This window comes from Triturus cristatus, chromosome 3_1 (assembly GCF_964204655.1).
Source record: "Triturus cristatus chromosome 3_1, aTriCri1.1, whole genome shotgun sequence".
Classification (NCBI taxonomy): domain Eukaryota; kingdom Metazoa; phylum Chordata; class Amphibia; order Caudata; family Salamandridae; genus Triturus; species Triturus cristatus.
In genome coordinates, this window is record NC_140583.1 from 696,240,782 (window position 1) to 696,256,377 (window position 15,596).

General features: G+C 44.1%; 1 protein-coding gene across 1 annotated transcript in view; it reads left to right on the forward strand.

The window, feature by feature from the left end:
• The first annotated feature begins 12,521 nt into the window (after positions 1-12,521).
• The window catches only part of LOC146860813 (sperm-specific sodium:proton exchanger-like), a 4,738,575-nt gene continuing 4,735,500 nt past the window's right edge, over positions 12,522-15,596 (forward strand). The window contains exon 1 of the mRNA XM_085646173.1: positions 12,522-12,657. Coding sequence (XP_085502299.1) covers positions 12,522-12,657 — 136 coding nt within the window. The remainder of the gene's footprint in view (positions 12,658-15,596) is intronic.

Below are 15,596 nucleotides of genomic sequence, written 5' to 3' on the forward strand. Positions count from 1 at the left end.
GGTCAAACGACCTTGGATTGTGAGATATGAGAACTGAAACCTATTTTTTGTATTTCACTGTCCAGCTGCATCTGTCTGGAAAATTCCACTGTTGGCGTGTCTTTGTCCTGCTATGAAATTTACATAATGTATATCTATTCTTGTTGATCTCAGATCCCTCTGTACCACTCTTCAAGACTGTGCAGACAGGGCTCCACTCTGAGTGTATCTAAATAAAGCAACTAATGGTATATTCTCTACTGTTCTTCCGACTCTTCCTTTGGTATGGAAGGCTGAGAGGTGGTCCGAGGTGACCCAGGTGGACCCAAGCGGGTCACTTTCTTCACCAGTGGGGTACCTTCACTGCAGGTTTACCCGGAGGGAACCACTTCTTAACACCAGGGGGTTGGGAATCCTTACCCAGGGACTTAGTCTGGAGCCAGGAGAGACCTCCTTACTTTTAATCCTGCCCCCCTCCTTTTTCTGCAAGAGACCTGGCCCATCTTTGGCGGGATCCCTCCCAGACACCTTTTTCTGGACTCATGTGCTAACCCAGTGGTTCACCTCCTCAGCAAGCTTTCTATGATCAGAAAGCTTTTTATCAATTAAGTGCTGGCGCAGCTCGGTAGAATAAAGGCTAAGCATGTTCTCCTGCACAATCAAATTGTACAGCCCCTTGAAGTCCACCACCTTAAAGCCCTTCACCCAACCATCCAGCATCTTGCAAAATGAATCAACACAATATATATTCAGGTCTGGGAGTCAGTATCACACTTTCCCGAAACTTCTACCTGTACTTCTCTGGGGTAAGACCATATTTCCTGCCAAGGCCTCCTTCAGGAATACTTCACCCAGATACATTCTACAAGGGCCAACAAGGTGTCTCTCCCCTCCGGTGGAGTATGCTTCCAAAAACATGCCCCACAAGCCCCCTCAGGGACCCAGTGCATTTGTAAAGCTATTTCACAGGCCCAAACTACTGGTCTATGTCATCCCCCACTCCATAATCAGGCACCAGCCCCTTAAGTATGTGAACTCTTTAATCTGATGACATAGATGAAATACTGCCACCATGTGGGCTGGACTCAGCCCTCCAGGCTTTTAGGCCTTGCTCTCACATGCTCAACTCTTGAGCCAACATATTTTTTCCCTTCATCATCACCTTGGCCTTCTTACTTTCCCACCTAAGTTTGGCCAGCTCCAACTTGCTTTCCCTTCCGCCTGACCACCAGCTCTTCTGGGGGCAGCCTCCTAGAGGAGCCACTACTGCCTGACCTGGAGGGTACTGCGCTCACCTCCTGCAGTTTCTGCTCCTCAGTATCCACTACCTTACCCTCCACGGGTCCCCCAGCTGGACCTCTGGCCTCCAGCTATGCCCTCAATGCCTTTTGCAGCTCCTTCTTTCTACTGAGTCCTTTAAAAGAATATTGCAGGTCTCTATAGAAACCTTTGAGCTGGGCTACCGGATAGGTCTCCAACTTATCCTGCTCCAACTCCACTACTGTAGGTACCTCTGCTGGCTCTCCTGACTTAGACATGACTGTTGTGAACACAGAAAAAACCAAGGTAAGAAAACAATATTGTACCCCGGAGTCATAGCGAACCACTGTGTTGCTAGAGTTTGTGCCAATCTACATCCTATCCACACCGCTGATCACCAAATGCTAGACCCAGCGATTTCAGGCTGTGTGGGAAGCATCGAAGCTAGTCAGAATGCATAGTTCCAATTAGGATGAATACGGTACACTTGTCCGATAACCTGTGCTCACCCTCTGGTAGCTTGGCACTGAACAGTCAGGCTTATATTCAGGGCTCGAGTATAAAGTATTGGCACAACACCACTCTTGCATCACACTGCGTATGCCACAGAAAGACTCCACACCGTATGTATAAAACACTTGTCTCTGTATTAGACACACACACTGAACTAAAAAAGATACACATTGTAAATACACTCTACAGTTCTACACAATTGTCATACCCCATTGAAATCAAAACAAAACACATATTGCATATACACTTTACAGTTATATGCAATAGTCAGACTTTCCCATTAGCAGAAAGGTCAAACAGTCACAGGTCTTTGACTGTGCCTTGTGACCCAGCCCCTCGGTCATTCAACTCCACCAGCCAACGATATAAGTAGGCCAGGGTGACGCCGCATTGATTAGACAGTCGGAACCAGCTAACATGGTAGGGAAAAGTTACTATGGGGGTCATGACGATGCCGGTGAGACTGCCACCGGCAGCCTGCCGGTGGTGGTTTCACTGCCATCGTAAAGCACTTCTCTGCCCGCCAAATCACAATGACGGGTGTTGTGCTGGCGAACACAAAGTCCGCCCACCACGGGTCCACCACAGGCAATCGTAATGATTGCCTGGCGGACCCACCCTGCATCAACAATATGGTGGCGGTGCCTAGCAGGCACCGTCCACCATATTACGGTGCTGCCTCCCCACCAGACGGTGAAAGTCAGTGTAACCACCATTCACAGGCTGGCGGGGATTGCATTTGTGGGCCCGTAGTGGGCACCCCTTGTGTTGGGGGAGGTGGGTGTGCACCGGGGGTACCTATGGGACCCCCTACCTATCCCTGCGCCAGGAGGCAGGCACCATGTGGTGCCAGCTATGTAGTGCGGGGAAATCCAAACAGTGCATTTTGGACATTGCGGCAGGTGCTGCAGCCAGGAGCACCGGTTGCAATGTCAGAGAAATACGATGCATCATAATCTCAATGGTGTGACTGCCACATTACTGGCGGACGATCCCAGGCCCCGGCACGATAGCAGACGGACAGAAGTCTGATCGCCATCGTAATGACCCCCTTAGTTTTGTTCAACCGGATTAGACCTCCAGGCACCTGGCAGCACCTGCACTAGTGCAGTGTTGTGATCCCCCTGTAGACAAAAGGCTGTGACCCAGAAAGCTTGCACGCTTCCAAGTCTGGAGAAATGTTTTCTTCTCAAGTGAAGGTGTGACCTGCAGTAGCTCCAACAATCATCTGTAGGTGCTTGCAAGTCTCACAGTGTTCTCCTCCACAAAGCACCTTGTGGTGTGGGTCAAAGGAGAGTGAGCAAACGACCGTGAACAGAGGCCGCGTTGTCAGGTTTTGTCATCCTCCCAGTCTCGAGGCCGAAAACAGTTTCAGCTCATGGCTCAGGTTCCCCCCCAACATCCCTCGGACACCACAGGCTCTGAAGAGAAAGCTTGGACAGGTCCCCCGGTTGCAATCATAGGTCCCTCAGACTCTGCAAACGTCCCCCACACTCGTTGAACTCCTTACATTTCGGCACCTCGGGGATGTAATGCTATTCAACACTTTCCCTACTGTTGCACTCACTTGAGTGGGAATAGTAATTTTTACTTCTCCGCTATCCAACACTTTCCCCACTGTTGCACTTACTTGAGTGGGAATAGTAATTTTTACTTCTCCGCTATCCAACACTTTTCCCACTGTTGCACTCACTTGAGTGGGAATAGTAATTTTTACTTCTCCGCTGTCAAACACTTTCCCTACAGTTGCACTCACTGGAGTGGGAATAGTAATTTTTGACCTCCGCTATCCAACACTTTCCCTACTGTTGCACTCACTGGAGTGGGAATAGTAATTTTTACCCCTACGCTATCCAACACGTTTCTACCCGTTGCACTAAATGGCGTGCAAAATGTAAGCTTAACATTTTTTAATTACATTTATATTTTAATTTATAATATAATGTTTTGTTTTTAGATTTTGTGGCGTAAGTATATGTATATTTATATATATTTATTTGTCAGGCATCTAAGCTCGATAAATGAGGCACACATTTAAGAATAAACCATTTAATTTATCATTGATAGAAACAGTGCATTATTTATCTATTACATTTTATATATTTTAATCAAATTCCATCATGTTGTGATCAGTGGCGGCTCCTCTGCAATGGCAGAGGAGCATCGCCCCACTGCCTGGCTCAGAGACAGTAAATGAAAAATAAAACAATGTCATCTTTTTATTTTTCATTTTACGGCTCTGAGCCAGCTTGCGAAGTAAGGAGCTGGACATTGGGAGGAGGAGTGCTATGCGCACTCCTTAAGTGCGCATATGTGTTTGCCCAGCCATCCAAAACACATAGCACACTTAGGTTTCTCCAGCCTGGCAGCATTTAGCAGCCGGGCTGGGAAAACATCACAGACTCCCTGGTCTGAGCAGGGCGTCTTTCCTGCCCACTGAGACCAATCCTCATGCTGCTGTCAGGTGAGAGCAGTGCCAGGATTGCAGTGAGTCCGTGAAGTGACCCCAGTGCTTGATGGGACCAGTAAGGACTCTGCCGAGTACAACGCCATAGGCGGGAGGCAGCTACAGGTACATTTTTCTTTAAAATTTATTTTTATAATAAACCACCGCCCTCTCGCGCTGCCTCTCAACTCCTCCACCTGCCTCACCATCTCTTTATGGTGGCGGCAGCGACTGGTCGTAATTCTGAATGAAACATTTTCTAGCTATCGTAACGGAAAGTTTCAATTCTATTAAGGGCACGGAGGCTAGGAGAAGGCTTTACTTTCTTCGCATTTTATTCCAGCAGCCTTGTTCAAAAAAGGTATAACATCAAACAAACTACATTTCTCACGGAACATAGGGAAAATTAGAGAGAAAACAGTCCAGCCAATCAGGATGTCTCTGCTGGTATAACGGTCCCCGCAGACGCTCTCTCTTCATCTTTCTTCTTGCAACACAGCATCTCCATAAGCAAGTGGTATATAGCCATTGAAGACATCATGCCAACTGTTAACAATCAGAATACATAAAGTCAAGATTACATGTAGTCAATCTCATCCCGTTATAACCCTAAGTTGTAACTCTTATTGCGGATGGGTGCCAAAATAGGCAGAACGGGTAGGCTAATCCTTGCCTCTGTGTCCTTAATAGAATTGAAACTTTCCGTTACGATAGCTAGGACATTTTTATTTCTATGTCAGGACCGGTTGGCAAGGCTTAGGCTAGTTTAACGCTGATTTATCACTACAGTTGCCAAAGATGATATAGGCTTGAAGTAAAACCTTTTGAAGGTGGAGTTGGATCACCAGTCCGCTGCATTGAGGATATCCTCTAGTCTTGCTCCCAGGGAGAAGGCCAGATCCGACAGAGCTTTTGATCAAGTGCCACCAAGATGATTGAAGTAATGAGCCACCGCTACATTGTCCATTTTTAGTAGGACTGAGCATTGCACTCTCTGTCTTTCATCCAGCACCTGAGGGTGAGGGAGCCTGCCATCAATTCTAGGCAGTTGATATGAAGGGCCTGTTCATCAGAAGGCCATTTTCCTCCTGTCGAGAATTTGCAGCAGCGAGCACCCCATCCCGCGCCGCTGGTGTCGGATTCGATCACTAGATCGGGCTGGGAGATGAAGATTGCCCTGGCATCACATGACTCCATATGAGAGATCCACCATCTGATCTCGTCCTTTGCCAACGCAGAAAGCGGGACTAGTTGGGAATAGGAGAGGCCTTTCCAGGTGCATTATCCTTAGGCACTGTAGTGCCTGGTAGTGGAGGGGCCTCAGGAATATCGCCTGAATGGAATCTGAGAGCAGCCCCACAATGCGGGCCAGTTGGTGCATAGTGATCTGGGCTTTTGCCAGGGTCCTCCATATCTCGTGTGATCTTGGACAATTTTTGAGGAGGAAGGCTGAGGGTCGTCTCTACTGAATTGATTAGGAATCCTAGAAACTGAATGGATTGGGATAGGGTCAGTGTGGACTTGTGCATGTTGATTACAAAGCCTAGCGACTTCAGTAGATCTATGGCCATCTGTAGTTGGAGGGATAGACTCCACAGGCACTGATTCATGAGAAGGATGTCATCTAGGTAGACAATGAGCCTCACTGCCCGCACCCGAAGGAACTCAGCTACGGGTCTCATCAGCTTAGTGAAACACCAAGGAGCGGACTAGAGTCCGAAAGGAAGGCAAGAGAACTTGAATACTTGAGAGTTCCGTTGGAATTGCAGGAAATGCCTGTGGGGCAGGAAAAAGGGCACAGTCAGATAGGCGCCCTGTATGTCCAAACGGACCATCCAGTCTGACCTCTTCAGATGGTCCCTGAGGAGGTGAATGCCTTCCATTTTGAAATGACGGTAGAGGAGCCATCTATTGAACTCCTTTAGGTTGATCACCGGACGTTGGCCTCCATCCCTACTTTCCACTAAAAAGAGGTTGATGAGGAACCCGTTGGGATGTCAGGATGTGGGGACAATAGCTCCTTTCTCCAAAAGCCTTGTTACCTCTAAGTCTATCAATGCTTGTTGATCCTGAGAAAAAACCTATGTCAAACCCTTGAACTGTTAGAAGGATCCAAGCGTCTGAAGACAGGGACTCCCAATTCTGCCAGAATGTAGCCATACAACCCCAAGCTGGAGACCTTCTACGCATTGAGTTCTCACCTTGTGAATTGTTGTAGTTGTTGTGGCTCCTGTGGCCACCTCTGGTGCCTCTGAGACTGGTGTAGGTCCTGGTCTTATAGAAGTTTCCAAATTTACTGGAGTCTTGGTGCTGGCCCAGCCGAGCTTCTCCTCCTTTGGAGGCTTGCTGTTGAAAGCGGTTGGATGAGCCCCCCCTTCCTCAGCTGGCATTTTGAAAAACACAGGGGATAAAAATTATTTTTATAGATGTCTGGTCTTTAGCTAGGGAATTGAATGTGCTAACAAATTTCCATAGCTCCCTAATAAATGGGTCTCTGAAAAGGTTGCCCTGGGCTACTGTGCCTGCCTCGGATGTGACAAAACCCCCCAGCTATGGGTCAATATTAATTAGCAGGGATCTGCACTGTTCCATAGAGATTGTGCAGTTGATGTTACCTAGAAAAATAATTGCCCCCTGGGCCCAGCTAGATAAGGCTCTTGGGCAAATTAGGGAACCGGAGGCCTTGGTGTCCTCTACCATATCCATTATTTTGGTCAGAGGTCCTGCCAAGTCTAATAATTTATCTTGACAGGGGTCCTGGACGAATTTGTCAAGGAAGGTGGCCATCTTCGCGTCTATCTCCAGGGCCAGGCCCACCTTCCCTTCCAAAGACAGCTGAGGGCATTCTGCTTTGAGGCAGTTCCTTACCTCCTTGTCCAAGAGCTTTCTAAGCCTACTGGCCATATAATACGCCACCTTGGGTGCTGGGTACCATTCCACAGAGCGCGGGTGCAATAGGTCATCTGGGTCTAGCAGGTCAGCTGCCGCGACTGGGTTTGAGCCGGAAGGGTCTGAGTCCGGCAGGAGTGACAGGTTAGGATGCCAAGGTCTGCAATGGTCTATGTCCCCATCTGCTGAGTTTGGGGAGTCATCCTCATCACCTGGGTTACCTTAGGGGGGTTAGTGGGGTTCCTCAGAAATACCTTGACCCGAAGGTTCCTGGATAGGCTGGGCATCATTAAATGCCTTCTTTAGAGGTTCAAAAGCGTCCAGATCAAGCCTTTAACTCTCTGTGCACTTACGCTTCTCTGGATTAGATGTGGTAGGGTTCCCTGGAGGTAATGGGGTGCGTGACCCAATGTGCCTTCCCTCTGGTCGAGGGGTTTTAGGCATCATAATGCCTTGAGTCTCTTCTCCAGGGGGGCCACTACCTGCGACACTGCTTTGAGAATGAAAGCGTCATAGGTCATTTCCTCCTACTCCATATATTCCTCACCTTCAAAGCTCTCCATTTGTGGGGCTTTGCTGTTGGGATATATAGGGCAATTATTTTGAAGGTGTAGCACCTGAGAGTCTCTCCCTGAAAAGGGGCGTATTTCCCCTTAATAGTAAGAGTGCAGGGGTATGACTGTGGGAGTTGCTCCCTTATAACAACTAGGGAAAATGATCAGAAGGACCTGCCCGGATTGTCCTAATGATGATACTACCTTACCCGAAACCGGGTGTTTTTCTCTGTGGCAGGCACTCGCTAAGCATATGGACAAAATTCTAAATAAACACTGAGAGTAATCGCAATTAATCTTCCCCAGTGTCTGATCCTACTCCGGCTGCGCTTCACTGAACGCAGTGAAAGAGATGCATGCCAGAGGAGTGGGGTTAGAGAGGCACTGGGTGCACTGAGAAGATTGTGTTGGGCCCGCTAGCGGTCAGCTGACCACACCACGCCAGGAAGCTAGGCAAAGAAACAATGGCCGCATAGGAGCATAAAGGTCACCTGAAGGGAGAAAAAATAAATCAAGCCTGCGGCAAAACCTTTATGAAGGCACACAACAGATGAATATGGGTGAGGCCGAGGCGTGCGATACAGCCTTAATACATTAGAGCAAATGCACGCTATTCACACCCTAGCAAAGTGAGAAAAATAACAAGGAACTTATATGAATGCTGCTGAGCAGCAAAGAAAGAGGAAAAGGGAGCGTCTGCCGGGACCGTTATACCAGCAGAGCCATCCTGATTGGCTGGACTGTTTTCTCTCTGATTTTCTCTATGTTCCAAAGGAAATGTAGTTTGTTTAATGTAACACCTTTTTGAACAAGGCTGCTGGAATAAAATGTGAAGAAAGTAAAGCATAATCCTCGCTTCCAGGTCCTGACATAGAATTACTCTTCAGTTCACTACACTTTGATCTTCTCCTCGTTTTTCGAGATATCCCTTGAACTGAAAATCGGATCGAATCATTATACTGTCTGCAAGTTTTCTTCCTCCATAACTCATTGAGAATCTACTGTTCAATCAGTGTTCAAGAAGTAGTCTAGTTCTCCAAAAAGAACCATATTTATATGAGAAATGTTGGAATAATTCTGCACCTTTTGGCTACTGTGAGAATCTTTTGCATAAATCTGGAGAAAATATACATAAATAAGAATTTAATCAAATTTCACTAAACAAAATACCTAAAATCAAAAGCGCATGCAATTGATTTCGCCATGTGTTTGGAGTTGAAAGAGACAAAAAGCGGTTTATAAAAATTTAAATATCATTACAAATAATAGCAAACCTAATTAGATTTGTGATTAGAACATTTAATGGTGTATTCAAGAAAGAAGAATTTTTACAGTACACCGAACAATACTTATAAGATTTTAAGGTAAAATCTGAGATTGGATTGAACTAAGGAGATTCCCAAGCCTAGAGAATGGACCCAGAGATTGTTTTCCCATGTAAAAAAACATATGAAAATGTGCTTTCCAAAAGAAGAAAAAACAGCCGAATGGGAAAAGTTGGAACTTTAGTCAGAAAGCATGCTTTTTGTTATTTGGTGTAAATCCGTTAAGTACGTTTTTAGAAATATTTGCTTAAAGATGTGCTCCGGTGGTCATGAAATGCGTTAATGTTCTGGAAAGTTATTGAAATCTGGACCGTCTGTGCAGCGCGAGTCCTTCAGTAATGACACTTTTAAATATACGCAAATCTCATTGATGTTGGGAGCATTTTCGTACCTCATTCGACAATGGGTCCAATGATGTACATACTGGGAGAGGATGTGGCCTAACGGCTAGGGTGGTTGAACTCAAATCTGGGGAACTGGGCTCGAGTCTCGGCAACGACGCTCAACATCCTGTGATTTTAGGCAAATCACTTAATCTCTGCGTGCCAAACAAAAATTAATGTGTCCTTATATAACACAACTGGTGCTCATGTAAAGAGCTCTGATACCTCCGGGTCAAGTTTGTGCTATATATAACTTTGAAAAAAAAATGGGTACGAGGTACATCGGATAGCACTTTGGTACCTTGCAGTTTTATTGGCCAGCTGCAACAGCTTGAGAAAATATTGCCGTAACCATCGCAGAATTCGTTACTGTGTCCTGAAAAAGTTTTTTAAAATGGGCATAAGGGGGCAAAGTAGAGATTCCTGGGGTTCACAGGCACTGATCCAGAGACATCTCCCCTTCCCCATCACTGGTTTTTAAAAAAAATCCCCCGATGTCACGTACCACAGTGCTCTAGTGGAACCCAGCATGGCCCTTTCGTGAGTACTCCTGTAGAATTCCTTTTGAAACCGCTGTTAAAGCTGCACCCCATTGGTAATGTGGTACTGTGCAAACTTTGCTGAAGAAGCATGTACGGTATCTTAGTAGCATGATGTGGAAGCTTGTGAGACAAGTATTGCTAGAGTACAACTGTACTAAAAAAAACGGAGTGAAAATTATTAGGGAAAAGATCATGTCGGTTGCAGGTGCCGGCCCAAAATCATATGCCCCGCAGGGGTTGGCAGCACATGGGGGCTTAGCAACAGGGCCTAGCTGAAGGCCAGTCAGTCCTTGCAGCCAATTCCCTCCCTGAATGGATAGAACTCTCATGCTTTAGGGCTTGACTGCATTCAAGGGGTTGAAACTTGGCCCAATTTAAAATATAAAATATAATAATAAAAAAATAAATAGAAATGTACAAAAAAAAAGTTTAAGTGACATTTCTAAAACCGTTACTTGCGTTTGAAAAAAATTATCACTGAAAAAATAAAGGATAAAGTCAAATTATGGTTAGATGTTGAAATTAGAGTTTTATAAATGGGGTAAACCATAAGACCACTGGACCTGGGTAAACAGTGGTACAGATATGAGAGGTCACAGTGGAAAGTTGATTTTAAAAGCACAGATGTCCGAGATGGCCTTAATGAGATGGATGTTGCATACGCCCAACTATCCTGTATCCTGTTTAGTTAAAGACTAGTACGCATACACCATGAGGGTTCTCAGACATAAGGGTCACTGGAGGCATCTCATCCTTTCCTCCATTCCTCCCTTCCGCAAGTCACCCCTGTCTCAGATCAGGCCCTTTTTTTTCCCTTGGGATCTGCATTTATTGATCCTATACACTGTTTTAATTGTGCTTAGCAAACATGTCACAAAATTCAGTTAAAATCTGTAACATTTCTATGCGACAATTTAAATAAATAACCACCAGTATGTGTTGTAACTGTGTAACATTAGATCATATACTGCTCACACAAAGAATGGCTTTTTTATTATTTTTATGTTAAGATCCGTAAGGCATTGATCAGGATATGTGCCAAAGTGTAATGTTCTCACTCAGCATGTGAGCCATCTGTTTGGACAGCCACCCCCCCGACAACCCAAGCCCCCCCTTTCTTTGAATTAATATTTAGTATTTTAATATTTCACCACTGTGCGTTTAGAACATGTTTATATGTTTTGAATATCTATTATGCATCGTGTTTCTATACGAGTAGTGCTTAGAATTAGCCCTTTTTGTGCTGCAACAGCGTTTAATTAATTTCGGTCACAGGATGCTCTGCAGCTAGGGATTTTGGTTACCGCTATTTTTCACTATATAAACTGTTTTACCATGGTGATTTGTCTTTCTTTGCCTTAATACGACGCGTAGACCATGTCCCTGGCTAAGATAGCTTGTGGGTAATATTTTTCTGCTTATGACCTTTGGGCAACATTCAGTTCAGGTGTGTTTCGTGCATATCCCTATGACAGATTTGCACACGGTTTGTAATACAATGTTGCTCAATCATTTTCCACGCTTGCTGAAGCATTCTGGCCATTGCCTTCTAGGTTACTAATCAACCCTGTCCGGATACTTAGGTGTACTTGAGGCACCCTTCACTTTCATTCATTGGAATTTTTCAATTCACAGTGAGTTTTGCTAAAATTGCGCTAATTGGGGGACTCTGTCTCTATGGATCTTATTTCGACCTTTCCCATTTAGTCTCTGACTTCTTGTAGGAGCTTACAGGCCCACTTCTTTTTAACATACAGCCAGATTGAACGTGCTGTTTTCTAATGGTAATTACCCTTTACTATCTTTTGATTTAGCATTACTTTACAATTGCGTCATCTAATTTCAGCCTATTTATTTTTAGGTGCTCCCTCCCCTCCTTCACTAGTTTCTTGAGTCCTGATGAAGACCCCCCCAATAAGGATGAAGCTACATTTATGAATATAGGGGTCGAAACGTCGACATATTGTAATTTATATCGAACATAGGTGACAGAGACTTGTTTATCTGTGCCTACAATGTTATGTTTTTGTTCATATTTATTTGCCAAGTAAAAGGCTGGATTAGTTCTATAATGCTTGGATGTATTTTAACCACATTACCTTTCCGTTCCTTTACACCATCACGCAACCTTCCCTGAGCACTCGCCCCTTCCCTCTTGTCTGAGCACCAAAGTGTACCATTGTTGATTTATCTCATGTTCTTTTGTTTTGATTAATTCAACTCTCTGTAATGCAAATAAATTAAATCACAAGAAATCATAAATTTTTTGCAGTGACGTTTGAATTATTTCAGGTATTTGAATTTGATTCCACATATGTGTTTTTGAAATCAACTTTTCACTATGACCTTTCATATCTGTACCAGATGTTGGAATTATACATGAGCTAATGCTAAGTAACCCAAAACTATTGAAATACCCCAGGTATGAATAGAGACTAGGTAGAAAATGAGAGGTGTCACTGTTACTTTTGACCACTGTAATGTGAGACTGAACAACGTATATATTAAAGGTGTGTAAATAAATCATCTTTTTTTATAAGCAGAGAGTTTTAAAAGTGAAAAATGCTCTTATGATTGAGGTTATATAATTCTTTTTACAGATACTTCTTCTTGCATTTCCTGGATTTTTGATGAATACAGCGTTACATGCATTGATAGCTATTAAATTATATCACTATGAGTTTAGTTGGTTTGAAGGCATGCTATTCGGAGCAGTTGTTAGCACAACAGATCCCATATTGTCTGCAGGTTCTACAAAAGATATAGGTATGTTAATCTTAATAGTATTTTAATTGAGAAAGCGCACCTTTATGTAGTACCTTGTACGAACAGAAGTGTCAGAGCTTAGAAAATGCTTTTTCCAAAATGTAACATTTCACCATATGTGTTTTTTAACTAAACCAGTAGTAATGCACCTTATAATTATTCTTTCCTCGTTACTGGTTACAAATATGTACCCTGCGGACAGGAGAGGATCTTAATAAAAAATATATAACTCACTTTAAAATGTCTGCTCAAGGATCCAGCAGGAGCACATCTTCCGTTGGGTGCCGTCCTCTCCTTCTACCTGAGCATCGTCAACAGTCCCAGCCCAGATTGTTTTTTCTGCCTATTATCAGAATGCAGTTTTTGGCCACAGAGAGCTTCGATTTGCATGATTTTAGATGATTATTAGTGTACAGGAACGTCAGCAAGGACCAGGCTAGGTAGAGACTGGCATGTAATGCCACGTGATAATATAGCATTCCACAAGTGAAAATGCATAGGGACAACATAATAGAAAGACAAACCAGTTGCTACTTGGGGAAACAACCTTTACAACGCAGTCATTACATCGCACTACATTTACAATGCAGTCATTGCATTGCAACATCCTTTACAGCACATGTCACTACAACGCAGCCCTTACATCGCATGTCACTACAACGCATGACGCACCAACGCATGTCACTACAATGCAGGCATTACATCTCATGTAATTACAACGCATACCATTACAACGCATAGTACCCCTACACTATCCAACACTTACCCTACTCTTGCATCCCCTGGAGTTAGAATAGTAATTTTCACCCCTACACTATCCAACACTTACCCTACTGTTGCACCCCCTGGAGTTAGAATAGTAATTTTTACCCCTACACAATCCAACACTTACTTTAAATGCAATGTAATGGTATGCGTTATAATGGTATGCATTGTAAAGGTATAATGTGATGTAATGGAATGCGTTGTAAATGTAGTTAAAAAAAATAATTGTAGTGGCATGTGATGTAAATCTATGCGCTGAAAGGGTGTTGCGATGTAAAAACTGCATTGTAAAGGCATGCGTTGTAAATGTATGCGTTGTAACGTCATACATTCTGCTACTTGTGCTCCTGTTGTTTTGGTAATGACACCTACTCTGCTTTCTGTTCTTCTGGGCCAGGGCACTCTGCACAGATGCTGCTTCACCCGAGTACAGCTTTTGATTTTTCAAAAGCTGTATGCTTCTACAGATGTAGTGCTTATTCTTCAAGCAGCTGTGATTATGTGTTTATCCAGCTGCTAGAGCTTTTGTTTTTTACCTTTTGGTCTTACACATGACACTGTGATAGATGGTCCTTTCACTTTAATGTCAAACGATGTTACTACGATGCTATTAAACAAAGCAAACACAAAGAGATGATAGATGGAGCGCTTAAACTTTTCAGACACTCATCCCCAGTCACAGATCTGGATTGAATCCATCAGTCTGACAGAAGAACAGCCGAGCTGCCTGATTTTGGACTAATTGCAGCTTTTTGTGGTGACCAGTAGGAAGTCCCAGGTAGAGTGTGTTGGCATAGTTGATCCAAGAAGGCACCATGGCAATAAGGGTTTCAATGACAGCTTCTTCCGTGAAGTATTTCCTAATTTTCTTTATCCTCCGAAGGTGGAAGAAACAAGAGGATAACACAGCAACATATCTGTGGCTTGTGAGACAAAGCCTCATGAATGAGAATTCCAAGGCTTTTCATCATATTTTTAGGCAAGGGAGGGCAGCCCAATTCAGAGGGCCAGAAGAAGAGATTCCAGTGGGTCAGTTTGTTGTAATAACAACCACTTCGGTGTTGTCCAAATTAAGCTTCAACTGGTGAAAGTTCATCCAGTCCCGAATATACAGCATAGTGTTTTGAAAAAAATGCTTTGGAGTCTGTGGTGTTGTTAATAATTAAAATCAGCTGCATGTCATCAGCATAATTATACATTTGCGCCTTATTGCTCCTGAAGGGAGTGTATGTAAAGATTGAACAAGAAAGGGGATAGGGAAGATCCCTAATGCATCCCCCAGTTCAAAGGGCATTTAGCAGACCAATAAGGGAGGAAAGAGACTGATTGAGCCTGATCTTTGAGAAAAGCAGAGCTGACACGATTGAACAGAACAGCAAGATCGACCATGTCAAATGCCACTGAGAGATCAAGGAGGCCCAGGGCCTGAGTGATCCCATGGTCTGGCTCCTTCTTCATGTCATCCAATGCAATGAGGATGACTGACTCAGTAGAAAGTGCCAGATGGAAGCCGGCCTGATGGGAGTCAAGAAAGCCTGATTCCTCCAGGAAAGAGCAAATGTAATATCTTAGCTAAATATAAAAGTAAAGAAATGTATTTATAGTTCTTTACAGTTGCGGGTTCGTCGCCAGATTTGTTTAAAAGGGGATCACTACAGCCTCCTTAAAGGAGTGAGGGACTTTGTCCTGGGAGAGGAATAAGTTGAAAAAAGAGGTGACTATGTCCGAAAAGTGTTAAAATTTTCGGGGGATGTGAGGGGGACATATATCATTCAGAGAGCCAGTCTTGACTGTGGCCAGCATAACGGAGAGGTGTTCTTTTTTTTCTCAATCTTTATTAAATTTGAGGCATGGTACAAATTATGCTTTCAGTAGTATTACTTGACATCTTTATAGGACAGGTGATGACAATTCAACAGCATTTAGACAGAGCATGGAACATGGCAAACGATAGGCTTGTGAGTATGGGGTGTTACTGACTGGTGTGTCATTTGTGAAATTAGCTAGTCATGTGCTATGGGGCTGACCCAGTCTGGGGCGTCATTGGTAGTCTGGGTCCGGGGAGTGAATGGCTGGTTTGGAGAGTCCTCAGAGTTATTCATCCGGTGAAGGTAGGAGTTCAAGGGACCCCAGATGTCATGATGTCTGTTAGCCACAGGGATCAGGTCCCAGGA